At 46.2% G+C, this 27,835-nt stretch overlaps 3 protein-coding genes across 5 annotated transcripts; 1 reads left to right on the forward strand and 2 right to left on the reverse strand.

Annotated features, from left to right (window-relative positions):
* Positions 1-1,837: 1,837 nt before the first annotated feature.
* emsy (EMSY transcriptional repressor, BRCA2 interacting) lies at positions 1,838-11,272 on the reverse strand. Its single transcript, XM_067228569.1, has 19 exons — positions 11,033-11,272; positions 10,397-10,507; positions 10,178-10,277; positions 10,007-10,081; positions 9,701-9,876; positions 9,431-9,589; positions 8,979-9,262; positions 8,607-8,847; positions 8,260-8,457; positions 7,891-8,040; positions 7,357-7,530; positions 7,110-7,246; positions 6,726-6,893; positions 6,336-6,492; positions 6,124-6,255; positions 5,029-5,189; positions 2,945-3,676; positions 2,214-2,552; positions 1,838-2,077 (listed from the first exon to the last, which is right to left on the reverse strand). The coding sequence occupies exons 2-19, from the start codon at positions 10,500-10,502 to the stop codon at positions 1,886-1,888; spliced, it is 3,681 nt and encodes a 1,226-aa protein (XP_067084670.1). The 5' UTR covers positions 10,503-10,507; positions 11,033-11,272; the 3' UTR covers positions 1,838-1,885.
* Positions 11,273-12,723: 1,451 nt separating this feature from the next.
* On the forward strand, positions 12,724-18,105 carry klhl35 (kelch-like family member 35). Its single transcript, XM_067229263.1, has 7 exons — positions 12,724-12,829; positions 14,314-15,217; positions 15,329-15,513; positions 15,817-15,935; positions 16,091-16,285; positions 16,767-16,955; positions 17,137-18,105. The coding sequence occupies exons 2-7, from the start codon at positions 14,385-14,387 to the stop codon at positions 17,335-17,337; spliced, it is 1,722 nt and encodes a 573-aa protein (XP_067085364.1). The 5' UTR covers positions 12,724-12,829; positions 14,314-14,384; the 3' UTR covers positions 17,338-18,105.
* On the reverse strand, positions 15,130-27,657 carry mpzl1l (myelin protein zero-like 1 like). 3 transcript variants are annotated; one of them, XM_067229266.1, is made up of 7 exons: positions 27,517-27,657; positions 26,256-26,431; positions 25,765-25,978; positions 25,128-25,257; positions 22,998-23,112; positions 22,261-22,368; positions 15,130-15,176 (listed from the first exon to the last, which is right to left on the reverse strand). In XM_067229266.1, exons 1-6 carry the CDS (start codon positions 27,584-27,586, stop codon positions 22,267-22,269), a joined length of 807 nt encoding a protein of 268 aa, XP_067085367.1. In that variant the 5' UTR covers positions 27,587-27,657; the 3' UTR covers positions 15,130-15,176; positions 22,261-22,266. The 3 variants fall into 3 exon arrangements, with proteins under 3 accessions (XP_067085367.1, XP_067085368.1, XP_067085366.1); XM_067229267.1 differs by lacking the exon at positions 15,130-15,176 and having other exon boundaries at positions 22,220-22,368; positions 23,007-23,112; XM_067229265.1 differs by lacking the exon at positions 15,130-15,176 and having other exon boundaries at positions 22,220-22,368.
* Between the last annotated feature and the right edge of the window lie 178 nt (positions 27,658-27,835).

Raw genomic sequence — 27,835 nt, forward strand, 5'->3', positions numbered from 1 at the left:
GGGTAACTACAGGGAGCTGGCAGGGTGAATGTGGGGTAACTACAGGGAGCTGGCAGGGTGAGTGTGGGGTAACTACAGGGAGCTGGCAGGGTGAGAGCTGAAAGTGATCGGCCACTCTCCCCTGAGCTCATGTCCTCCGCTGGGAGCAGTTAGTCTAACCCTAACCCTATCTCCCCTCATTCACATCTTCCTGGGATTCACAGAAGCACAGCGAGCTAGCCAGATAACCCATACAAAGCACAAGGCTTTAGGGTGTGTTAAGAGCTTTCACACAATGCAATGGCTCTTTTCATTCCTGATGACACAGCAGTTATCTGATGTGGTCAAAACAAACGAGCCTGCCTAACCCACTCTGGGCTCAGGGGCCTGGTACATTACTAAACTTCCAGACATACATTAAGCTCAGGCTGCCTACTCACACGCAGCCTGTAGTGGTTTCACTTTCTCTTCATTTAACAAGCATCTGATTAGAGGATTGAATCCTGACAGATGAACATTTCCCTTTGGAAACACAAATTAATAAGTTTTGTATAAAAGTTTTATACAGTTAAAATTCTAAAAGTCACAAAAAGAGAGAAGACAGAACATAAAGACAGTTGAAGGTAAACTGAAGACAGTTGCCTCAGAAACACAGTTATGTCCCTACAGCACAAACCTGCCAAGGTTACTCAGGCTTATTCACGCTACATACTTTATACACACGTCTTGCGTCAATCAAGAATCAATGCACTATATGTGCCCATCCTGGAAAGATACAAGACTTACCAAATTAGCTTCAATCAGTGACTGAAACTGAAAAACGTTCTATATTTCACTTATGTTCAAGTTTTTGAAAACAAACTTTACCTTAGAAAGATTTTAGAAAAACTGATCAAACCAAATTAATATTATTATGCTTTCATTTGAAATCATCATACATTAGAGCAAGTTCCTAATCGTGTTGTACTTAACCGTGAAAGTAAGTAGATTATGATTTTTATATATTCAGACCCATCCATATAGCTTTGCTATAAAAGTGGTAAAGAATTTAGTATACAAATCAATAACTGTCATAGCAATAGATCAGGCGTTTTAAAAGGATTGTTTTACTAAACTGTACTTTGTGCCTAAAAAATGTCCTTCTGAAAGTGAAGAAAAAATGAAACAATTCTAAATGTCCTCTTCCAGTCCAGCTCCATTCATCAGACGGAAGTTCAAAGCTTCGCTGGGCTTCACTTTGGTCACCATTTCCCTTTTTGACTGGTATGCGCATGTTTTTTCTGTTGTCAAAGCCTTCATTTATACTTAGACGTTTTCTGATGCCATGTCCAAACTGATGCAGGTTCCTTCCCAGATCAGGGTCACACTGTCCTGTATACATACAGAAGAACTAACTGATGAGGATTAAGTGTCCGCTTGAAGTAAAGTCGGGTTCATCTGACGACCCTAACATCCAGTCAGACATCATGATGATAGTGGACAGGTCTCCTGCAGTGGACCTCTATTACAACCCTGGGGGGGGGGGGGGGGGGGGAAGTGAGGCAGGGTCACTGGGGGGAGGGAGGTGAGGCAGGGTCACTGGGGGGGGGAGAGGTGAGGCAGGGTCACTGGGGGGAGGGAGGTGAGGCAGGGTCACTGGGGGGAGGGAGGTGAGGCAGGGTCACTGGGGGGGGGAGAGGTGAGGCAGGGTCACTGGGGGGAGGGAGGTGAGGCAGGGTCACTGGGGGGGGGAGGTGAGGCAGGGTCACTGGGGGGGGGGGGGAGGTGAGGCAGGGTCACTGGGGGGAGGGAGGTGAGGCAGGGTCACTGGGGGGAGGGAGGTGAGGCAGGGTCACTGGGGGGAGGGAGGTGAGGCAGGGTCACTGGGGGGGGGAGGTGAGGCAGGGTCACTGGGGGGAGGGAGTGGTCACTGGGACTGGTCGGCCACACCCTCCTGGTTGGGGCTGACGGCCGCCGCCTCCTCCACGCTGCTGTCCACCTCCATGTTGTCCTCTTCCAGACGCTGGCTGGTGTAGTCAGAGATCTGGAGGAAGCCGCTGGGCTCCACCACCACATTGGACTGGCTGGAGTCTGGCATGATGGAGAACTGGGGAATCACCTGGGGGAGACGAGAGCTGTTACTCTGCTGTTACACAGCAGGGAGGGGAGAGGGGGGCTGTTCATGTAACACAAGGAAAGTTTTAGGCATCCCTATTAACTACAAGATGGTTATTACTCATCATGTATTAAAGTACCTCTATGACATCCAGGGTGTCTCTGCTCTTAGGGGTGTCGCTGCTCTGGAGGCGGGACAGCTGCGGAGGTCTGGAGGGGGGCAGGGAGCTGCTGATCAGGGGGCTGGAGCCCAGGCCCTCGGGCCCCCCGGCCAGGGCCCCCCCGTAGGGGCTGCAGTCGCTGGAGGAGTCCACCAGCATGGGCTCTGCGCTGGGGTCGATCTCTGCCTCCATCATGGAGATCTTCAGGATGTCGGACGGCTTGGCCTCCGGCCTCCGGGCCTCAGCGCTGCAAACAGGAGCCGTCTGGAGGCCAAACGTGATCTTAGTCACACTAGCACCCTGCGTGATGATAGGAGGCTGGAGGGAGGGAGATGGGGACAGAGAGAGAGACAAGGAGAAGATGGATGTTAGGAACAAGTTTAAGGTTTTTGGGGGTAGTTCCAAAACACAAATCTCTAATTCAAAAAAGGGAATGTTTTTCCAAAACCAATTTACCAAGTTACCAATCTGGCGATGTTGGACAAAGAACATTATAGAATTTAGTTGATCAATGTCAAATAGAACAGGACTCTATTTGATACATACAGAAGCTATGAGCAGTGTTCATGCAGTCTAACTGTGGGACAACCTAACAGGTCAGTGCTAAGGCAGATGTCCAATGTGTTTCCAGGTATGCTTGTGTATCTCTTCTGTGACGTCACAGTCTGACGTCAACACAATACAAACGTGTGAACGGAGGGAGCGCTCACCTGACAGGAGAGAGGCAGCTTGTCAGAGGCCACAGGGTGGTGCGCCTGCAGGGGTGGGGGCTGGGACAGCTGGGTGTGGAGGGGCCTGTGGTGGGAGGTGGGGGCCTGCTGCAGCCTGGGGAGCTGGGGGGTTACCAGGGGCTTGGAGGGGGCAGAGGCCTGGGGGGTCACCAGGGGCTTGGAGGGGGCAGGGGGGCCGGGGGCCTGGGGGGTCACCAGGGGCTTGGAGGGGGCAGAGGCCTGGGGGGTCACCAGGGGCTTGGAGGGGGCAGAGGCCTGGGGGGTTACCAGGGGCTTGGAGGGGGCAGGGGGGCCGGGGGCCTGGGGGGTCACCAGGGGCTTGGAGGGGGCAGAGGCCTGGGGGGTTAGCAGGGGCTTGGAGGGGGCCGTGGGGGCCTGGGACACCCCCGGGGCCAACACAGATGACTTCTCCTTCAGGCTCAGCCCCAGAGGGAGGGGGCTGGGCGGGGGGGGCTCCTGGATCAGGGGGGGGCTCTTACCCAGAGAGGGGGAGGTGGAGGAGGGGGAGGGCTGGGGCTTGCTCTGGACTGGAGGGGCTGGGATCTGTGTGGAGTGTGGGGTGTGTCTGCTGGCGTCCGGCTGGGCCTGGTGTGTGCTGCTGGAGGGGAGCCCCTGCAGGGCTGGGCTGGACCGGTAGAAGAGGCCTGTCTGGGGGTCCAGGGTGTCTCCCTCCAGCTCGCCCTCCTCCTGGGGGACCTCATGCTTCGACACCTGAAAGGGAGCACACGCTATTTCCGTGTCACATTTTTACACAATCGAGAAAAGTATTTGGAGAAAAGAAAGTATGTAAATGTGAGTACAATCTCCCTCAACTACACAATACCTGTCATGAGGACTTAAATAACCAAAACTATGAATAGACACAGTAGGGGTGGGAATCTTTTGGTATCTCACGATTCGATTCAATTCTTGGGTTCACGATTCGATTAAAAAGCGATTCACGATTAAAAAATAAATAAAAAATTACCAAAAATATATATAGATTTTTGAAATTTGTGAATCGATATGAATCACTAGAAGACTGAATCGCGATTCAAATGCTAATCGATTCCCCCCCACCCCTAATACACAGCATATCCCTGAGTGCAGAGCACTAGTTACCCATGCATTGTCATTTACATCAAATCGATGTACTCTAGAAGAGTAAGTTCTGAGTGAGTTATAATATTGGCTATATATAATGATATAATTATGAATGCACTTGTTAAGGTCACAGCTTGTGTCTACAGACAGGAGAGGAAGCTTCATGCTACTGGAGAGGGTGGTGGTTCTGCCCCCTGCCAGCCCCTACCAGCTGGACCAGGTGTGCTAGCCCCTACCAGCTGGACCAGGTGTGCTAGCCCCTACCAGCTGGACCAGGTGTGACAGCCCCTACCAGCTGGACCAGGTGTGACAGCCCCTACCAGCTGGACCAGGTGTGCCAGCCCCTACCAGCTGGACCAGGTGTGCCAGCCCCTACCAGCTGGACCAGGTGTGTGACGGTGATGGAGGAGGAGGGAACAGACTTGACCACCAGGGGGGCGTGGCTGTTGCTGTAAGAGGGCCCCCCCTGCTGGTCTCCCCCACCCTGCTGCCCTGCCGGAGGACCAGCCCTGCTCACCTTGCCTGCAGGAGGAGGAGGAGATGAAGCGTGTTTCAGAGCAGTACTGTGCTTCAGAGTAGTAAATGAATTAACTACAACTGTGCTATTTTCATGTGCCATGATCAGTACTGATGACATGGCACAAAGACACAGCTTTTCGGGTTGTGTTGGAATGTGGAACACAGGGATGCACAGTTTATGGTACACACTATCAAACTGTGTGTGTCTGTGGCTTGATTATCTCACAAACTTTGGACTGTATGTGGTAGAAATGCTGCAGTGATTAGGACCCATGGACCTGTAGTGCAGAGTAGTTTGGATGCTCGAGAAATAAATACAAATGCATTCGCCGCCATGTTGGCACTAAGTGATGGCGCAAGGGAGCACTCCCTCCACACTAGCACACCACCTCGTCTGGTGCTTTCACTAAAGTATCTCATCCAAACTCACACTGCCCTAGTGTTTGCTAATTAGAGAGGACAGTTGTACCAGCTGTGGTGAAGTCCAGGCGGAGCTCAGAGGAGGAGCAGGATGGCCCTGCTGGCTCTGACGGCTTCTTCTCCTGGGCAGTGTGAAGAGGCACCACCATCTGACACAGGTCCATGATGTGCTGCCTCGGGTTAGCGTCACTCTTCTCCTTGACTGGACAGTAAACACACAAATATGCATTCAACTGAACACACTGAAATCATCTTGAGCACATCTCAGCTGTATGAAGCACGAGCAGCTTTGTAAGATAGTGTCGGAGATGGTTAATACTCCTTGACAAGTTCTGTTGCTGCTTTCTGATGACGTTTATGGCTACATTTAAAATCAAAACATATTGATAATTTAATAATTGTTAAAATGTTTGTTTTCTACTTCCTAAAAGGTTTTCAGTGATATATGAATTTATATATGATGCTAAATGAGGTCTTCTTATGAACATGTTTATCAGTGTTGCCGATGTGCCCCCTTCATTCCCAAACATCAAGGAACTAAATTAGGAGACAATTCATTTGCAAACTGTTAGTTAAACATTAAACTGTTGGTTTCTTTAAAACTAAATCTGGGTGATCCCAGGGATATGTGAATATTTGATCTATTAACTAGTGGCATATGTCCGATTTATCGCATGACTCGTTGGCAGAGGAAAGCTGTTGCTGCTCTTATGGTTATTCCCATTGACACTTATTTTCTTTTCACAATGTATGCTTCATGTTTGGCTACCCGCAATGTTTGGGGATATCTCGTTGTTATGATCAGTGACCTATGCACTTTTGTAAAGCTCTCTCTTGGAAGTCACTTTGGATAAAAGCGTCTGCTAAATGAATAAATGTAAATGTATCAAACATTGTCTACTTGTTTTCGTTTGATAACAAACACTGGTGAAACCTGAAGTCAGATCAGTTTATAACATGTACAAAGTGTGTATCTACTAATGACGCTAAATGACCAGCAGCAGTCTGCTGAAGTGGAAAACCCCTAAGTTCTTCACTGAACACACAGGCCCTCTTAATGACAGGCTGACGTCACCTGGGCTGCAGGTAACAAGAACAACAAAAGAGCGGTGGTTTCCAATGGAGACGATGCCCACCTGTGGTCTGCTGCACCTCCCTGCCACCTGACACTTCCTGGTAGATGATAGTGGGACTGGACTCCACCAACACCTCCTGCTCCGCCCACTCCTGCCCCCTGGAGGAGATCAGGTGCACTACAGGCTGGGACTCTGAGGAAGGAGGATGACACAGATATCGTACCAATCTGACGACTCTCACAGTGTGCTGGTGAACCCTTGCGGTGCCTTACCAAGAGGCCCGCTGTGGGCCAAGTCCTCGGGGGGAGAACTCCCCCTGTCCTCATCCTTCAGCGCCCCCTCCTGGCCGGGGTCTGTGGAGCGGGAAGCCTGCTGCCTGGCCTCGCTCACCAGTGCTGCCTGGAACACGGGCTTGGGCTTGATCAGCACCTGCAGCACAGCCAGACCTGTCACCATGACTACTGTAGTCCAGGAGTCACCACACCATGACAACAGTAGTCCAGGAACATTGGAATTTTGTTTTTCAAGAGATAGTCTACACAGCAGAAGACATATCTTTTGGTCAAGACAACAATAATAAAATATTATTTACAATAAGCTACATAATAAATGGAAAATGTTGATCATGTTGTTCAGATGTTCTGAGACGTCTGGGGGCTGACCTGGGTCTTGCCCTGCTGGCCGTACACGATCTTGGTGGGGATGATCTTGGTGGTGGTGGAGGGCTGGGCCCCAGGGCCCAGGGCTTTTGGCTGGGTCACGATCATCTTGGTGATGGGTCTGGAGGCGGTGATGATGGCCGGCTTGGCCCCCTGGAGAGTCTTCTCTCCCTGAAACAGAGAGGGCTTCTGTGCAGGTCAGACACAGAGCAAACACCAAGCTGATGGCAAACATGAGAACTTGAGCAGACTTGAGACACAAGGAAGAATATACTCCTGGATACTTCCTTTAAATAACTATATTTTGGAACCTGGGTCCCACTGATTTGGTCCAGACTAAATACCCTTGACAAACACCCTTTAGAACATATAATAAAATATACTGACCCCAGCATTCAAGAGCGTTGTGACAACGTTCTTGCCTGGCAGGCCCTGGATGGTGGTTCCCTTGCCCGTAGTCTTCTGCACCACGATCACGTTCGGCTTGGAGGTCATAGGAATGGTGGTGATCTTGGTTGTTGTACCTGAAGAATGAAAAAGTTCAGTTTATAACAGCAGCTAACAACTCCAGAGGTACAGATCCAGCCTGGGCCTCGCCCCAGCCCCGGCCAGAGCCCCAGCCCCGGCGACCCACCAGACACCATGCTGCTGCTGAGGATCTTGCCCCCCAGCGTGGCCAGGGACTTGGGCACCACGGTGATGATGCTGCCGCTGGTGGTCTTCACGTACGTGGCTCCGCCCGGGGAGGTCGTCACGCGAGCCCCGATGGTGGGGGTCACGCTGGGCCTGGAGTAGGTGGCCTGGGAACCTGCACAGAAACACCATGTTTCAATGTAACTGAGCAGAAACACCATGTTTCAATGTAACTGAGCAGAAACACCATGTTACATTTACATTTAGTCATTTAGCAGACGCTCTTATCCAGAGCGACTTACCGCTCAGCCATCTGACTCCCATGTTTCAATGTAACTGAGCAGAAACACCATGTTTCAATGTAACTGAGCAAAAAGGAAAACGACTGCAGGTTAAAGTACTACCTGCGGGCTGGGATACCAGCTTGGAGATATGACCCTACCTGGTAGAGCAGCATGGTGATATGACCCTACCTGGTAGAGCAGCATGGTGATATGACCCTACCTGGTAGAGCAGCATGGTGATATGACCCTACCTGTGGGCTGGGAGACTAGCTTGGTGGTCATGATGGCCCCGTTGCTACTGACGACCATGATAGGGGAGGAGTTGCTGCTGGGCATGGCTGCAGACGAGGGCTTGGGCAGGATCTTACTGGGCTGGATCTGCTGGGTGATAATCTTCACTCCTGAGGGAACACCACAAACAGACATCAGAGAACAAATGGTTGACTCAAAACATTTGAAGTCTGAAATCCTGATACTTCAAGAACAGGGAAAAGCATACATGAAACATAACATTCAAAATAATCCATTGATAATTGATGGTGTGACCAGAGGTAGTGTTTTCCAATACAAGGTAGTCTTTAATGAACCAGCAAGTTTGAGTTCATGCCAACCATGCTTACCCGACTCCTGCTTGTTCTGGATGGAGGGCTTGGACCCAGGGGGGGTGGTCTGGGTCTGGCCCAAGGAGGAGCCCCCGGCCAGGGACGCCTGTTGGGCCTGCTTGGGGAACTGGGCGAGGATCTGGGTGGGGGAGCCCATGAGGGTCTTGGGGGAGGGAAGTCTGGCTGAGGCTACCCTGACCCCAGCAGCCGAGCCACCTGGAGAACACAGCCGCCTAGCTGTTTACACACACACAGCCTCCTGTATGTACTACTACTACCACACACACACACACACAGCCTCCTGTGTGTACTACTACCACACACACACACACATGTATATACTACAAAAAGAAAGAAAAAAGTACCATGAGCAATGGTTGACATGACAACCGAGGGGCTAGAGGTGACCATGGTGGTCACGGCGACCGTGTTTGGGGAGGAGGAGGGGGCGGAGCTGGCTGGGATGACCACGGTCTGCTTCTGGCTGGCAGAAGTCAGCATGGAGGTGGACACCAGCTTGGATACGGCCGCGTAGTTGTGGGAGTGAGACTTGGAGAGAATGTTGGGCACAAAGTTGGAGCTTGGAGAGGTCGTCACTATGATTACCTGAAGAAACAAAAAAGAAAAAACAGAAGAAATCGCTAGAGAATCCTAAACAACAGCCATTACCATACACTGTCATAACATTCATTTATCACAGTATTTGCAGGTCCAGGGAGACAGCTGTGTGCTGTTACCTTCTGTGTGGTGGTATTGGTGGTCTGTGTGGTGGGCTTGGTGAAGGTCTGTGTGGTGGGCTTGGTGAAGGTGATCTTCACCGGGGACATGTGGGGGGGCAGGGAGCTGGCGATGCTCTGCATGATGTTGCTGATCTTGGGGGCGCCGCTCACAGGCACGCTGATGGTCTTGGAGAGGGGCGGGGTCACCCTGGCCGTCTCCTTCAGCACCACGGGGGTGGAGCTGGACGAGTTAGTCCGCCTGCGCTTGCGAGGTTTCTCCTCCTCGTCAGAGCAGCTCACACCTGAAAGCAGACAGGAGACACGTTAACGACAGTTCTGAACGCACCTGACCCTGACACAGGGTCCAGACACACATAAACAACAGGTTTAAATTCACTGATCTGTATTGTTACACAGGGTTTACTTAGACTCTTTCCTGGCTAAAATCACAAGGTTTCAGTTGGACCTACTCTTCACGTAGACTGTGCTGCCGCTGGGCAGCACCACCACGTTGGAGGCGGGGCTGGCCGGCCGCGAGGCTTTCACCGTGCCACCTGCTGGGCCAGCACCCCCTCCCGAGGTGCTGGTGGGGGTGGACGTCGTACTTGTGTAGGAGTAGCAAACAACCACTGCAACATTACAGAGCACATGTTAACCTCCAGGGAAGGCGTGTTCCCCAAGCCGTCAGCTCAGGGTGTAGAGTTAGGGTGTAGGGTTAGTGAAGCTTCACGTGAGCTTACCTTCTTTGTTGCCCGTTTCTGCAGGCATCAAGAGAGAGGCATTCTGATTGGCTGAGGCATTGGCCACCGCATTGGCTGTGACAGTAAATGCCGTCTGGGGGACCAATCGGGGCATGAGCGGGACAAGGCGCCGGCCCTCGATAGACCACTCAGACGAGCTGTTGGGCCCAGACATGCTGTGAAACACAGACGGGAGTTACACTTTCATACATCAACACATGAAGTACTGTCAGTCTTTACCATTACACCATGTATAATGAACACGTCATGTGCCCCTGCTGAGGTGAGATGCGTCAGGTTACTCACTGATAGGCGATAGTGGTGAGGCGCTCATCGTTCACTGCCCTCCTGACCTCCGCGCGATGCCTCTCCGTTGAGATGCTGTGGATGACCAGAGGATTTTAGTTCAACGGAATAAAACAATGACATCTCAATGCAGCCCAATGTTACCAATGCAGAATGAGTGGTAACAGAAACCTGAGAACTTTGGTGAGCTCTCCAAGAAGATCCTTCTTGTCTTTAGTGAGGTCTCCTTGAGCTCTCAGAGCACTGATTACTCCAGCATACGCCTCCAACTCTGAAAACACATTCAAGGGTTTCCAAGAGGATCGAACACAATAATTACTGATCCATACAATGCAGAGTTAACATTACAAGACAGTTGAACTCTTGCACATGAAGAGGATCAGATCATACCCAGCTTCCTAAGGATCCTTTTACACTCGTCTCTGCCCAGGTCCACCAGTGTGGGCCACAACACAGGCATGCTGCAGGCCAGCATGGGCTTGTCCTGCTGGATCATCAACACTGAGGAGAGAAGGAGGAATCTGCATGACCAAAATGTGATATTACTTACATCAGTTTAACATACAAAACTTTACATGGGCTTGCATGTAATAGGGTCGTCTCTTGATAGATACTATTTTGACTGGAAGTAATCAAGATACTGTTTAACTGCATATTATGTCCAGGCCCACATAATTGGTTTTAAGGTTAAACTAACTGTAGAAAATACTACATTTGAATATCTTTCATTTCATAGTTGTGTTATCGTTGTAAAACAAACAAAAACGTGTATGATTAAGTTTACCCTGTGATTTCCTCTGATAATTTTAATTATTTAGCAACGACTTTTCACTACCTTATTTCAGTCATTAACTGGCAGCACATCGTTTTCAAAACTAGCCGGCCAACTCTTATTTGTTAATGAATTCATGGCTGTTGAGGTCTAATATAACAACATTTTACTAAAAGTATCTAATGTTACAACAAAACGTTTCAAATTGCGCAGACTTCAGAAAATGGGAGTGAGCTAGTTAGCTAGCTACCTACCTAACGATGGCTTGCTACCTTCTATTCAGCAGGAGATGCTAGTTTCCTCTCTCACCATACGGTAAAGAAGAGCGTGCAATGACGTTATCACAGTCCTGAACGTCTGAACGAATATTTCCTCACATGTTAGCGAATCCAAAGACTGCTGGGCAAAACCAAATACAAGAAAATATCTATGTTTTCAACACAATCAACACTGAACCCTCTTAGACCTTCAATTCCGCCATGATTAATCGAAGCCAAAACACTTGGGCCTAAATTTAAGCTGGCGAAAGATAAGCCTGCGCATTATAAAAAAATATTATACGAATGCTATCCTGACACATCTCATATATTGAAGCTGTCATCACAACTTCTAATTAATGTAATCGCCTAATATAACAATTAATAGGATTTCTACATATACACCTATAAACGATTGTTACTACGGGCGGCAGTGTGTTTGTCAGTCTTTGCAAGACCCCTTGACGTCACTGTTGACGTTCTTTGTACACTGGGGTCTGACTGTTGATTATTTTACTTTGGTTACGATTGCCTTGTATCTTTGGGCACGAAATACATGTCTGTCGAATTTCAGCGCATACACACCTCGTTCTACCTAATAAGGGGATGATTAAATGATCACTTTAACCTAAACTCATTTAAGGAGGAAAAGAATACCTACCAAGCGCCAATTCGCAATATCTGCATGCATGTTTTTTTGTGCTCGAGCTGCTGGGGCCTTCTCCATACAGCGAGTTTACCGAATAAAACAACTCGCTTTATGAAACAGGCCAATGGTCGTCGCCAAAAAATAAAGTGATGTTGACGCAACTGTCAGGGCCAGATGGATGTAAAAAACATTGGTAGTAGTCCTACCTCAAAAGTAGCCTAATTGAAATAAAATAACTATCAACCAAGCCAAAAGAGTTGAAAAGTTAGGGTTAGTTTGGAGTGAGGAAAAGGGTTCACATAGATGTAGGCTACTTCCATCTACCAATAATGATTTGTGTTTCTGTGTAGGGTCTACAATCTGATTGTATAAAGTTGCATGTTGGCAGGTGTCTTGCCAAGGATGAGCGTTATGTTGTTTTCTTTTGCATTATATTTTTATGCTTTTAGGTGAAGCACTTAGAATTTCCTTGTTGTTGAAATGTGCTATACAAATAAACTTGCCTTGCCTTGTTTGGATGTGCTGAAAAGTAAATAGCCTACTTCTGTAAACATAAAGGCTTCGCTTTCTCTCCAGTCTCAGACTCTCCAGTATGTGGACAAACAAATTAGTCCTACTTACATCCCATATCTGCCACTTTGTATGATTATTATACTGTAGTTGAAGTAAAGTTAATATTAAACCACCTTTCCTCATAAAAGGCAAGTGTGTCATTAGAACAGGAACGGTTTCCAAGCAGGAAACGTAGGCTGCGTGTTTCCAAGCAGGAAGCGTCCGTTTTCAGTTGTAAAGCGGGATCACAGAAAAAATAACAGTTTCTCAAATATCCACATGGATGCAGTGTTTAATCTTGTCCAAAAGAGGGTGCCACTATAATGTCTGAAGACTATCTAGGCCACTTTCACGATCCTAGCTGTGTCGAATGGTCCTTACCTAATCGTATACCTAGCTCCTCCTCTTTATTCCACCCGCATACAGGTATGTATAGTATTTTCTCTAACAGTTTTTATCGTATGCAGGTATAATAGTTATAGGGCAGTGAGTTAAGTAGTTCATACTGAAAGGCAGAACACGAAGCATTCCGTCTGATGAGGACTTCATACTTCCACCGTGCTTGAACTATCGTATTGCTCGTTGAAGTGAAGGTTGGTCAACTATATATATTTTTCATAGGCTATTATCATTAAGTACTACAGCGCAATCTCTTTTCAACAACTTTTAGATACTTTTTAAATTTAGTCATTTAAAATAGCATCAATAGACATAGAAACGACTTGAGCCTAAATACTTGGGCGCTTTTGCATATTCACGTTAGCAATTTACATGGATAAACATGAACAATAGCGTTTAGTCAAGTTCGAGTCATACGAGGATAATCTAGAAAGATATTTTCTTAAAAACATATTTAAAAAAAGAACAGATCCAACGGCTTGTTGAAGAGTAAGCGCTTAAAGGGTTATGACTGGTAAGCAGTGCAGGGGCAGCGATGGAGAATCCAGTTGTATTTGTGCTGTAATGTGTGGGTGCATATAGTCATTGTGTTGTTAATGAGCCTCCTTTGATAATCAGTCAATTATGGATTCTTCAAACTGTACTATGCTTCCTATAAACCGTATCTTAGATACATCCTAAATAACAATGGTTGTTATCCATGTTTTCACATACTCGTAATATCCACATTTTCATAACCTGAATAGCCTATTTTAGAGAACTTTTTTCATTTCCATAAAATGTTTTTGTTGCATCCTTTTGGAAACATTTAGCCTACAGTATAGACTATTGTGATGAGTCGGCCAACATTTACATTTATTCATTTAGCAGACGATTTTATCCAAAGCGACTTCCAAGAGAGAGCTTTACAAAAGTGCATAGGTCAATCATAAACAACGAGATATCCTCAAAATCATTGCGGGTAGCCAAAACATGAAGCATACATTGTGAAAAGCAAATAAGTTCCAATGGGAAGAAACATAAGAGCACGTAGTTAAACAAGTTACAATTAAACAACATGAACATCAAAAGTGCAAGAGTGTACCTGTAGGATAGCAAGCAACAGTAATATAATTTACAGTGAGTACAAGTAGTTAAATCAGTCACAACCAGTGTTGGGGGAAGTTACTCAAAAAAGTAATATATTAGTTATTACTTATTATTGTTCAGTAAGAGTAGTGTGATTAAGTTACATTATTACTTTATGTACAAAGTTATATTATTACTTATTATATTACTTTTACTATTACTTTTAATAGTAGCGAGTTTGACTTTGTAAAAAATGTGCAAGAACATAGGCTACAGATGCAAAATACTGTTTCTTTAAAGAAGAACGTTTATTTCAAACAATATTAAACATAAAAAGGCTTATAAATTCAAAAATAATAATATACTTGTGTAAATAAATTATACTATGTTAGCAGCCACTTGCGGAAACATGTCGCCATCTCTCTGAAGGTTTAAAGAGGATTTTTTCCTAGCTTCCAGCTTTGTTTCTCTGTGGACACTTTCGAGGTGTTTTTTTAAGCTAAACTAACATCAGATCCAGAAAATCTTTCTTAAGTACCGTTGTACTCCCGGAACAAGTGCGTCTTGTTCCTTGTTCCAACACTATCTGACTAGTTGTTTCATTTTGCAGTTTGCACAACAAGGTCAACATTTCCTTGTTGAGCCACAGAAGCTACAGCTCCCCCTGTGTTCCTGGGTACGATGGGGTTGGGGAACCCTGCTGAGCAGAAGAGGGTGGAGCGGGACTTCTACGAGGGCCCGCGCCACGCAGAACACATCCTGCAGGTACTCAACTCCTACCGCAAGAGTGGCACCTTCACGGACGTGGTCCTGCAGGTGGAGGGAGGGGAGTTCCCCTGCCACCGTGCCACCCTCAGCGCCTCCAGCCTCTATTTCCGCTCCATGTTCCAGGGGCCGTTTCTTGAGAGCAGCCAGGCGGTCGTACACATGCAGGGCATCACTGCCGTCACCATGGAGACCCTCATCAACTTCATGTACGAGGGGAAGGCGGTGCTGTGCGAGGAGAACGTCATGACCGTCTACCAAGCTGCAGACCTCCTGAATGTGGATGTGCTGAGGAGGGCTTGCGTTGTCTTCCTGGAGGAGCTGCTTGACTATTCCAACTGTCTGGGCATCCTGGACTTTGCCAGGTGCTTCTCCCTGACCCAGCTGGCCGGCCAGTGCCAGACTCTGCTGTTCAGAAGTTTCGCTGAGGTGTGCAAGCACGAGGAATTCCTGATTCTCGCCAAAGACCGTGTGGTGGAGCTTGTTGAGCTGCCTGTGTGCCGGGAGGAGGTTCTGCTGGAGGCTGTGCTGAGGTGGGTCCAGCACGACCCCAGAGAGAGGAAGGGAGCCCTGAGAGAGCTGCTGGAGCTGGTGCATCTGCCCCTGGTGGACCCGGTCTTCCTCCTCATCACCGTGGAGGACAACGAGCTGGTGATGGACTGCCGGGAGTGCCGACGGCTGGTGCTGCAGGCTAGAAGGTTCCAGGTTCTGGGGAAGGAGGGAGACTTAGCCAGGCCCAGGCCCAGAAGGTTAGTCTGCATCTCTAGGTTACACAGAACAACGGTTTCCTATCAGAAAAGAGGATTCTGCTGTGGTGAAGACTTGGTAGTGTGTTTGAACAATGAGCTGTCTGTGTTCAGGGTGCTGGGCGTAGCAGAAATGATTGTGCTGATCGGGGGCACCAACAAGAACAGTTTCCAGAGGCTGTCGTTTACAGAGAAACACAACCCCCACACCAAGGAGTGGACGCCAGGTGCCTCCATGCCTGGTTACGCAAAGACAGAGTTTGCCACCTGTGAGCTACAGAATGACATTTATATATCAGGTAATGACAGTTACATCGCTTGGGTCTTTCCACTATAAGAGGTTTGTAAATACCTTTTAATCTATAAGTGACAGAATCTAAAGCTACATGAAGCATACTAGTGTAGCGTGTGGAACTAACGCTAATCACTGTCAAGGGAAAAAAACAAGTGTAACTTTGTAGGATATTACATTTGTCTTGTATGCTGGTGGAAATGCTTCACAAAGCTTATTTTACAAAGCTCCGTTTAGACCCTCCCAACAAATATTGGCCAAAAAAGGATGAGATTACATTTTCCTAGTTTGATGTTGTGTGTCTCTGCAGGCGGGCAGCTGAACAGCTCAGACGTTTGGCGTTACATGTCCCAGCTGGACCACTGGCTCCGGGTCGCCCCCCTGGCCCAGGGCAGGCGGCTCCACGCCATGGCCCCCCTGCTAGGGAAGGTGAGCGCCTTTACCACGCATCCACTGGTGCTCCAAAAACACCTCAGTACTCAACACTGCACAGTCTCACGAGCAGTTACTATCTACTGTGGACCATGTGGCTCTGTCGGTCAGTGACCAGTGTGGTTGTGTTTGTTTAACCATAACCCTTGCAGCTGTATGTGGTTGGAGGCATCAGTGGGATGGGGATGGGGCCGTTGTCAGGTGTGGAGGTCTACAGCAGCTATGACAACCAGTGGAAGGAAGTGGCTCCGCTGCCTCTTCCTGTGAGCGGTGCGGCGGCGGCGGGCTGCGGCGGGAAGGTCTACGTCATCGGGGGCGCCGTTAGCAACGGCTGCAACACCAGCGAGGTGAGGATCAGGAAGGAGAACCTACTTAACACAAACATGATCTGAATGGTAAACCATTGATCATGACTTCATACACTTCAGAGATGGAATTTCCTTCCCCATATGACTGAAATACTATGGAATGGAAATCGTTCAGCCTACTGGCACATGATAGTCAAGGAAATATGTTGACTACATTCCTATGTAACACAAGATCTGCAATTGGATCAAATGAATTTCCATTTCTTAAACTAGGTTTTTCCTCATATTTCAATTAGCCTCTGTGATCATTGAAACTGTACCTTCCCTTACACACACAAGGGGAAAAAACAACATTTAATTTTCATACAGACTTTGGAATTGGGCTCATTCCACAACTAAAATCTACATTTGGAAGCTGTATTGTTTTGTAAACAGACTGGCACTTTTTTAAGGTAATGAAATGTAGTTGTGCAAGCCATGTGCCTTTAGTGCCTTGTGTGTCTGTTGTTGTGTGTAACAGGTGCAGTGCTACGACCCTGAGGAGGACAGCTGGGTGTTTGTTGCTTGCTGCCCGTTCTCTCAGACAGGTCTGAGTGCAGCCGTGCTCGACAGCGCCATCTATGTAGCAGGAGGACAGATGGACAAAATCTACAGCTACACCCCAAAGACCAACACTTGGAGAGCAGTATCTGATGTTTCAATGAAACTGGTAGGCTGCATTAACAAAGTTACTCCAGCTAGATCCTAAAGTATTTGCAATTTAATCTTTCATCTGTTGGTTACATCATAGGGACGTGTCTGATCATATCGCAAACCTGATCCTGATAAGGAAGTTCTCTGGTATTCCAAAGAACCTTCCATCTGACTCCTCTGCTGTGTGTGTGTGACAGGAGGGCTGTGGCCTGACAGTGTGTGAGGGGAAGGTGTATATCCTCGGCGGGAGGGGGGAGCGGGCCGCTGCCTCTCCCAGCATCTGGTCTTTCTGCCCCGCGAGCGGAGAGCTGATGGAGGATCTGGCCATGCCGCGCAGCACCAGCTACCTCGGCTGTGCCACCGTCACCCAGCGGATGCCCCAGAGCGGCCTCTGCTAGCCTGACCAGTCAGTCAGCCTGTTGCCATGGAATACTGTGAACATGATTAAAAAAGTATTTATGTGATTATACTATAGCTCAGCACAAACATACTGTTTCACTTTGTGCCTGTGTAGGTTGTAATTTATGGTGATATTTAAGTAAGCAGGTATACAGTGGTTGCCCTGAAACGTTCCTGTCAGTCAGACTAGGGAATGAAGAGCATGAGCTGATGCACACACAGGTGATACTATGAAAGCAAATGTATTCCTGTAAATCCTGCTTTTACCGTCCCAATCCAACCAGTGATGATGGGGAAGGATGTGCTGAGACAAGGAAACAAAAGCACTTCCAGTGAAGTACACGTGTGGGTGCAGAAGAATGACCTCATCATTCACCTCAACAGAGATACACAGAAGTGCAGTATACCGATCATTTAATGTAGCATTAGTCAGTATAATATTACATGAGTTGTTTCATTTGTTATTTACTGAACCATAAACTGAAAAGAAAAAATGTAAACCAGAACAATTATTTGTGTATTAGGGTGTATACATTGTTGGATTGTTTTCATAGTGAATAGTTTTCATAGTTTGAAATATTGTTCTGCAAAAAACACTGGAATCATATTTTCAGGTGAAATCCTATTCTCTGAACTGTATAAAGCAACACTGTGAAATCACTGAACTATTCTGTTCCTCAAACAATGATTTAGACGTAGATGTTCTAAGGGTAGCAAGGGAGTATGGTGTTTTTGTAATTGTATCATTGTCTTTAATTAATAAAGTGTTAATTAAGAAAATGTATTACATTTTAAAGTTAAACCCATCAATCTGGTGCACTTTGAGAGCAAAACCGTAAGCTTGCTTTCCGACGGGCATTTCGTTCTGCAGTTCAGCAGTGTTCAACTTCAGTTCGGTTCAGTTGTCGACGGACTGCTCAGTGTTGCAGACTTAAAAATAAAAAGCTCTCCCCACTCTGCCTCTGATTGGCTTTGAGGTTTAGGCATTAGGAGTGACAATTGGTTCCAGAGCCAGTTGTAAAGTTGCGAAACACGGGTAAAATGCTGTGTTGGCCACGACCCCCCCCACACAAATATTTTCTCATCGGAATCACGTAGGTTACCCATTTCGGTTTCAAAAAGGTGAGTTTGCATGCCTGACTAAGACCTTCTACTAAAGGAAGACTAATCTCCCACTAGTGTTGGAGTAGGCAGGTGCAGATCACAGTAGAAACCGGACACCTCTGCATGTTAGACCAGTTCTCTCTCATGACCTGATTAACTGAGTCCTGAACAACTGGTTCCCACATGACAAATGGGCTGAGTGCCATGCTGTTGGTAACTTTGGTAACCCTAACTAGAACAAATACTTTATGGGGAAAGAATGCATTCACAAAGACTTTTCTCCTTATCTGGAAATGATTTTCATCTCAATTGCATGTAATTCACTTATCTGGAAGTTCTGTGGAATCACGTGATGTTGACTTTCAAATCTCTCTTCTACAGAAACCCATCGTTTCCCCAAAACAAACTGAATTTCTTTACCAGCATCAACAAACTTAGCTGATGTGTTCAGCTTGCCGCCTTAACTATTATCCATTATTAGTCCATCCGACACCTACTGCTCCACGCACAAGCCACCTTATTTGCACTATTGCCCATACATATATATATTTTATTTATATTTTATCATTTACATAAAAAAAAGTTATTGTTAGTTCCTAGGATTAGTTAGACTACTGTACTTTTATACTTTGATTGAAGATCCGTATATGAATATGTTTATTTTTTGCACCTTCCGGCAACAGTAAATTCTGTGTTTATGTAAACCTACGTGGCGAATAAAAACAAATTCTGATTCTGAAGCCTACGCACCTGGAGCAACAAGGGTGCAGCAACACGGGTGCAGACACCAGGCTACACGCCTGCAGTGGACTGCACTGAACTTGCTAACCAAATACAGACCTGGGTCATGACACAGATGTGAAGTTGGGAAGTTTTTATATAAAATCAGACCATCAGATACAAAGGAGTGTGTATAAAAGTAACGAAGGAAAATAAATGTATCTTATCTTTTCCATATTAAGCAGGTGTTCAAGTTAGTAGATGAAATGCAAAGGCACTAAATGTTCTCCATTCCAGTTTTACGACATCAAACAGAAGCTGGGAAGAAAACTTAAATCAGAGTGCTTTGTAGTTTTACAAAACACACACAGGACATAGTGCAGATTGTGCAACAATTTAAGATATGAGATACAAACAAGCATAAAATGATTCCACATATTATACACGGAGTGTCCAACACATAGGTACACCTGCTCTTCAGGGACCAGGTGAATCCAGGGAACTCTGATCTTGTGTCTACGTACTCTCTCTCTCTCTCTCTCTCTCTCTGTGTCTCTGTCTCTTTCATCAGTACAGATGACAGGGATGAGACAGAATCTGGAAGGATCTAGAAGCCTGAACACAATGACATGACATGGATTGTCTCCATGCACCATTCAGAGAATATTGTGGAAAACAAAAGATTTAAGTGCCTTTGGAAATGGTATAGTGCGTCCCAGACATGCTTTGAATGTGGAGGTAGAACAGCACCTACAAACTAACAGCACTGGGTCTTATGAACACAAGTAGAGCAACGTTTTGACAGGATATCAAAACAGCAACACTGCCTCCGTTAGCTAACAGATGTTTCCAGCAGGATGCTGTCTCCTGCCAGAAGGCCGGGACTGGAGTGGCTCTAAAAACACGACAGCATAGATCCACTAAGTGTAGATCCACTACCAGACCAATGACAGCATAGATCCAGTAAGTAGAGATCCACTACCAAACCAATGACAGCATAGATCCAGTAAGTGTAGATCCACTACCACCAGACCAATGACAGCATAGATCCAGTAAGTGTAGATCCACTACCACCAGACCAATGACAGCATAGATCCAGTAAGTGTAGATCCACTACCAGACCAATGACAGCATAGATCCAGTAAGTAGAGATCCACTACCAAACCAATGACAGCAGAGATCCACTAAGTGTAGATCCACTACCAGACCAATGACAGCATAGATCCACTAAGTAGAGATCCACTACCAGACCAATGACAGCATAGATCCACTAAGTAGAGATCCACTACCAGACCAATGACAGCATAGATCCACTAAGTAGAGATCCACTACCAGACCAATGACAGCATAGATCCACTAAGTAGAGATCCACTACCAGACCAATGACAGCATAGATCCACTAAGTAGACATCCACTACCAGACCAATGACAGCATAGATCCACTAAGTAGAGATCCACTACCAGACCAATGACAGCAGTCGGCCTGGGCCGGCAGCTGTGGATGGTTGTCGTGTCCTTGAGACACGCAGGCAGACTTGTCAGGCTCTGACAGACAGACTGCAGATCAGGGTTAGGAAGGTGCTACTACTGGCCTGGACACTCCGGGTATAATTAGCTACTTAACAGACAAGCCTCAGCATAGGAATGGGTATTTAAAACAGTACTCTTCCAAATGATGTCACACAGTAATTTCTAGAGCTTAAAACGTTTTTAGAATTCATGAGTATTACCACAATATAAAGTACACATGTATTACTACATAAGCACAACATGGAATGTTAAGGAAGTCCAGCATTCTTTAGCGATGCCCTTTAGCTAACATTCCTAACTCTTAAACATTCTCCTTTCACAACAGATGAAGCTGGCAGCTTGGTAATAAAGGAATGATATTCGCCATGGTCAGAGATGAATGCCAAGAAACTGCAGACATATGAAAGATACAATCACAAACACCTTCTAACACGAGCCAGTAGAAGAGGACTATCAGAAGCACGAGCCATGCAAAAATAATAATAATAATACTAATACTTTGGACAAACATAACATGATAAACAATATAAACTTTTTGAATTCTGAAACGCTCTATAGACGTTCCTTGAGCCAAGAAATCATTTAGGCTTTAGAATAGAGAGAATGATAACAGTAAGTAGCACTATACTTTAGAACTAATCTTATTCACAAATGTTTATCAGAGGTGGGGGAAACTGCATCAGGAATCAAAGATCAAAAAGAACTTCAAGATCAAACTGATTCATGATGCAAACGAATGACTGTAACTCAATGGAAAAGATAGATTTGGCATTTAAGCATTAAAAATAAAATCCAGCAAAATACATTTAAATGCATTGTAAAGCACAAAACCAGTTCAAAAGCACAGTGATAAAAAAAAAAATGTTAATGGTTGATATTTGGCCCATAACTTCCACAAGATGGAAGAGGAATGTCTTTGAGGCATTATATAACAGTCAAACTACACTACAGAGCCCTGTTTAAACTGCTCTCATAAGACATGAAGGATTTCACATGAATAGTAAATAAATTACATGCAAAAAACAGTGTACATAATCTGGAGACACATTTGGAATAAGTTTGCATTCATTTGTTAAATTTTTCATTTGAACTTGCTGTTGAGAGGAGTAACAGGCAACGTTTCAGTAAAGCATAAAAAGACAACTAATAACCATTACCATTCTAATCTACACCATCAAAAATGCATTACTGGTTTTGTACCATAATATCTTAAGACGTCAAATCTTCAACTAGTATGACATTCGCAAGATATATTTGGAATTAAATCATCGTTTGTTTCCATGGTCCCTGTATTTAGAAAACAACTCAATCCTACATATTTACACAGTAATATAGTGAACTAGGAGTGTATTATTTTTTTCATGATTTAAAGCCTTAGAATACATGATTTTTGATCACACATGCATATGTAACGCTTTCAGCAGACAGAACTTAAACATTTTGAACATGAAACAGCGATCCCCCCCCCCACCCCGCCCCCCCTTCCCCACCCCGCCCCCCCTTCCCCACCCCGCCCCCCCCCCCCAGCAGCGAGCTACGGTGGCCTGTCCCTTTCTGCTTCCTCTCACCAAGTACTAGTTTTTCCGGATGTCAGCATAGACCACTGGCTCCATCTTGTGGAAGGAGTTGGGGTTCTGGCTTCCTGAGTGGTCTAACTGGGCGTAGATCACCGGGCCCTGGGTGGGAAGTACAAGGACAGACATGAAAATCATGTTAAACAGAAGAGGGGAATAATTATGTCATTATTAAGTAATTATGTAGAATAGTGATAAGGGCATAGGACCAAAGTGGGTTATGGACTGAGTGCCTTCTGTTAGCATGTTGAACACGGCCACAGCATTCTGGGTGTCAACAAGATGCTATGAGGCCGTGTTGTTCAACACCAGGGGAGAGGCCTGGAACACAGGATCTTCAGACTGAGGGTTTCTGAGGAGGAATGAGTTTCACTTCTGCAGGTCTGCCTCATCACGTGTCTCGTGAAGAAAGAGAAGCCTGTTTCATGGCCTACAGTCACAAGATCAGCAAACTGAACCACAAACCTAACTACCTACCCGACTGGGCGAAAAAAGTGGTCATGGCTGCAATGGAGACGGTTGTTCACTGAGCAAACAATATAAGAGCATGCAGGCCAGTGAGTTCAAAGGTCAGCAACCCTGTGGTCATGTTCTGGTAAGCCTAGAGAGGGGTCATGCTAGGTGCTGACCCCCCCCCCCCCCCCTTCTTCCCTGTGAGGTGTCCCTGGGTGCTGACCCCCCTGTGAGAGTGAATAGACCCCCTGGTGTCCGTGGGTGGCGGGGTGACTCACAGCTCCTACCTGCAGCGGGGCGGAGGGGCTGCTGCAACGCGAACCCTCTGAGCTTGACGCCGGCTTCTTCCCCGGGCGGGCCGCGTGGGAGCTCATACTCTCCACAGACGTGCAGCTGGGGTGTGTGTGTGTGTGGTGCGCGTGTGTGTGTGTGGTGCGTTGTGCAGTTTATGAAGCATTGGCACGAGGCATGAACACAGACAGACAGACACAGACAGACACAGACAGATATGGGAGATGGACAAAAAATGCAATGAGAGATGGTTATGCCCCTAGATATGAATTCACTGACTGTTCCGAGAGCAAGAGTCCTATGGCGATATGAACATCAAAATCTGGGTCGGTCACATCAATTCAGTCCAGACAGTACGACGTTCTGGACCTTTGAGGGTGTGGAACAGATGAGCCAAGCTAGGTTAGATCTACTTGAGAGATTAGTGGACATGCAGTTCACGGTAGTGACTACCTACCGTGGACCAAACAATCCAGATAGGAGGGGCTGCATGGGCTTCTATCACCGTTTAGTTCTATATTATTAGTTTACAGTGTTAGTTTAATGCTAGTTACATGTGTGACACACACAGGTCTGCCTCAACTCTCCCAAAATGTTCCAGTAATGTATCAGGCTAATGATGTTGAGCTGTAAACACCGCCGGATCTCAGGGGAGGCCCTGCAGACAGATCTAACCCTGCTGCAGTAGTGGGTCTCTGCCATGATCCTAATCTGGTTTCAGGGAAAACATGCAAATAGTCTGTCATAACAGTCTCCATTCTAAACAGTAGCAGGCCCGCTGGGTAACCCTGAGAGCCCCCCAGAGCAGGGAAGAGGTGCTTGTGCTGATATCAGCCCTGCTCTCGCAGCGAGCTGCTTCTCCCTTGTCTAGGCAGATCAACACTGCTTCTAAACTCTGGGAAGGGGCAGAGGAGGATAACTGCCCCTCTGCAAGATCTCTCTGCAGTAACTTACATACAAATATTTGCTCAATTCAAGATAATGGAATGCTACTTACACATTATTTAGCTGATTATTATTCCCTGAACATTGTTTGTCTGATAATGCTACAACTGCAATCCTTTCATACATTACAGGACTCTTATGAGGAGACCTATGGACATGTATGACTTCTAAAGGAGTGAAGTGGAGGACAGTAACCAGCGAGCCTCAGGTGACACATTAGTGGTTAGCAGAGAGGTGACAAGCAGGACAGGACACGGGTGTTAGATGACATGCCAAGCTTCATGATGCACTTGTTTAAACTGCACCTAGGAGTATAGTAGTATATGTGAAAATATCAATGTTGATATTTGGGAAATCAACATCCTTGGTACTTAAACTTAAACTAAACTAAGTTTTATCTTCAAGCTAGTGACAGCTTATCTTTTTTGGGAGGGGGGTTCCGATCAAAGGTCTGAATTAACTTTCTATTTCCAGACTTGGACAACAAAATGATTCTTCAATGATCTTAATGATAATGTTGACTGAGTGAGAATAAATTGACTCTATTTGATGCTATTTACATCTTGGCATTCTCCTAGGGTCACTTTTGACAAGACATTGTTTGGTTAACTCACCAAAACAGTTATTGTATTACCCCTGAAAATTCAAGCAATAAACACCCGTTTCTCTAGTGAGGAGCAACTTGGTCTTCCCTGAGGTGAGGGTTAGGTGCCCTTAGTTGTTAAGGTACACAGCTGCTGTACTAGACCACTAGATGCACACCGCTCTTCAAGGACAGACAGTTAAGCACATCTGTGCATATTACTGCTGAGGTCATTGTGATGGCTTTAGATGCATGCAGTAAGTGGGTTTAAACACAGTACGTTGAATGCACGAGAGAACACCATTTTGTAATTGTAGAAACGCAATTCCCATCAAAGCAATAACAAACACACTTACTGTTCACGTCAGGTCAGTTCTGTTTGAATGAATTCAATTAAAAAACAGGACTGACTTGATGGAACTGACTGAACCCCAGCCCCTGAACCCCAGCCCCTGAACCCCAGCCCCTGAACCCCAGCCCCTGAACCCCAGCCCCTGAACCCCAGCCCCTGAACCCCAGCCCCTGAACCCCAGCCCCTGAACCCCAGCCCCTGGCGACCTGATGCAGCAGTGCTCAGCAGATCACTTACCCCTCGTAGTCATGTTGGGTTTGGTGCCTCTTAATGATCAGGCAGGTAACCAAGGCAATAAGGATGAGACCAATGACAGCACCGAACACAGCGCCCACTATGACACCTGTACTGGTCTGAGGGAGGGACTCTGGGAAGCACAGACAACATGACTGTAAACAGACATGAACACCACACCAAGTATGGCCAGTCCCTTTTCAAATAAGGCATGTGTTTCAGTCCTAACCCCACAGTAGTAGTCTAAACTGCGGAGCTTCAAGAGCCGATCCGCGGGTGCAGAGCTGGAGCAAAGTGGAAGGGATACACTAAGGCTGGACAGACTGGTCAGGAAGGCGGTGACTGTTGTGAAGATACAGATGCGGGGCAAGCTCTTGGCCATCGTGGGCGGTGTCGGTCATCCCCTCCGCCGTGTCCTGGCAGGACAGTCCAGCAGCGGGCAGCTCAGCACCCTATGTTCTACGTTTTTATCTTATCTACTCTGTACATGGCCTTGTTGTGTTGTCTGTTTGTATTGTATCGTGTTGTCTGTACATATTGTGTGTGGTTGTTGTTGGTTTGAGAGCTGTGAGAGATACCTGAATTTCCCCACGGGATTAATAAAGTATCTATCTATCTATTGCTATCTAAGTATGTTCACCTTTCATAACGACTTTCAGCTCCGTGCGAGAGGGGGTGCCTGATATGTCAGGAGGGTTCTTCACGTCACATAGGTAGGTGCCGTTGTCATTGAACTGAGCCTGCAGCAGCTGGACGGAGACATCCTTCTTGTTCAGGTCTCCCACCCACTTGATTCTATCTACGAACTGGGGCAAGCTTCCCTGGAACTCCTTCCCAGCACTGTAGTAGAATATCTGATCGAAAAAAGAGAATATTTCAATGGAATAAAATAATAATAATTGCTAAATGTCAAAATGGCTTAACCCAGAAACAATGACAAAACATGCAGTTTCATATCAAGAACCTACAAAATGAGTGGCAACTTGCTGGCAGAAACAACAGGACCATGAACAAGTCTGGCCACACCTTCTTATTCACATGGCAGTATAATGCCCGGAAGCAGCTTGTCCTTGGATCTGGGGATCTGAAGAACGCTCCCTGGAGTGCAGGGATACATAAACAGGTTCTCACCGAAATTCCTGAGCTGGAGGGATCTGCTCCGTGCGGACGGAAGTTCCAGGCGACCGACGCCTGGCTGCTGATCACCTCCCGAGATCTGAAGGAGCACCTGAGGACCCCTGTGGTGCCGTTCTCCACCAACAGCTCTGGAGGGGTGTACACGTCTATTGCTGCACTGGGAGTCGTACCTGATGAACGAGAGGACAATCTGTTTCACTTCTTAACCAAATATTATACTGCATTACTTTATGTATCTTTATCATGTGCTAAGGACCATTTTATAAACAAATTAGGTACTCTACTCAGGCAACTAGTTCAACTGTAAGCTCCTGTAGAGTTGCTTAAGCAAGGATCCCTGCAACAGTGACATACCAAAGACAACACTATTAAAGATGCCTGTTGTTAATGGTATTTATTAAAATATATTGGTTTGGCAGACGTTTTTCAAAAGTGACGTATAGGGGGTGATTTTAACCCGCGACCCTCTTGATCTACAGTCAAATGCTATACCAATGAGTTGTTCTGATAGCTTTATTAAATATGAAGATATACAGACCTGGACATACGATATGTATATACATTTTATTTTTTACTGATTCCTGCAAACCTTCGCCTTTGAAATCCAACAAGCCAAGCCCTCTGGCTACAGACATGATATCTCACAGGAGGTAGCATAACCATCTGGGACAGGAATGTAGTTAGGCTATTATTTGTGTGGCGCGATCAATAAGAAATGTCAGTGATTATTGCTCAACAATATTTAGTGCATGGGAAAACTCCACATGTAAAAATGATTGTTATTATGTCAACATCACGACTCATTTCACACCCACTGATTGGGATTAATGAGCGCTCACTCTTTGTTTACGGTCGTCATAAACCTGCGAGCTATGCTCGGTATATATCGACATGAGGCTAATTGTCTGATGTCGAAGCTAGGTTCTATGTATTTAGCTAACTAAATACATGGCCAAGTAGGAGGCGACATGCTACGATAGCTACTACATTGACCATAGAAGCTATCTACCATGAATGGATCCAGGCAAATAGTACAACCAAGTACAATGTCGGATGCTAATAGCCTAGCACTCGCGTACCGTCCTATGTCAAACACAACAGCTGCGTAAATTGGCTACCTTACCGTCGGATATCTACTAGCTTACCTAGCTATATTAGCTAGCTAGCGCTAAATTACAGTAGTGCTAGCGTTTTGCGGAGGATTCTTAGCTAGCCTAGATAGTTGTATTAGGCTATCAAAACGTGACACACTTACCAAAAATAATACTTAACGTAAATCCACATAGTAAAACTCTACACGCTGGGTTTGTCAGTCTGAGCTCCATATTGTACAATGCACCAATGTTGCCTCCTCCTTGTTTTTTCTACTCGAACGCTAGCCAGCTGGTCGAGGGGTTCATCCACAAACCCTTCCTGGAGTGTGAAACAGCATTTCCATGAAGCTGGCCCCGACAGTCCACACTAGCTTTTCCGGTTTAAAAAAGTATATAACGTTATATATATATACACTTATACATATTACATAATATGACACAACTTTTGCATTTTTTGGGTGCAAAACTATGACCCATGAC

The sequence above is a fragment of the Osmerus mordax genome, chromosome 25 (genome assembly GCF_038355195.1).
Source record: "Osmerus mordax isolate fOsmMor3 chromosome 25, fOsmMor3.pri, whole genome shotgun sequence".
NCBI lineage: Eukaryota > Metazoa > Chordata > Actinopteri > Osmeriformes > Osmeridae > Osmerus > Osmerus mordax.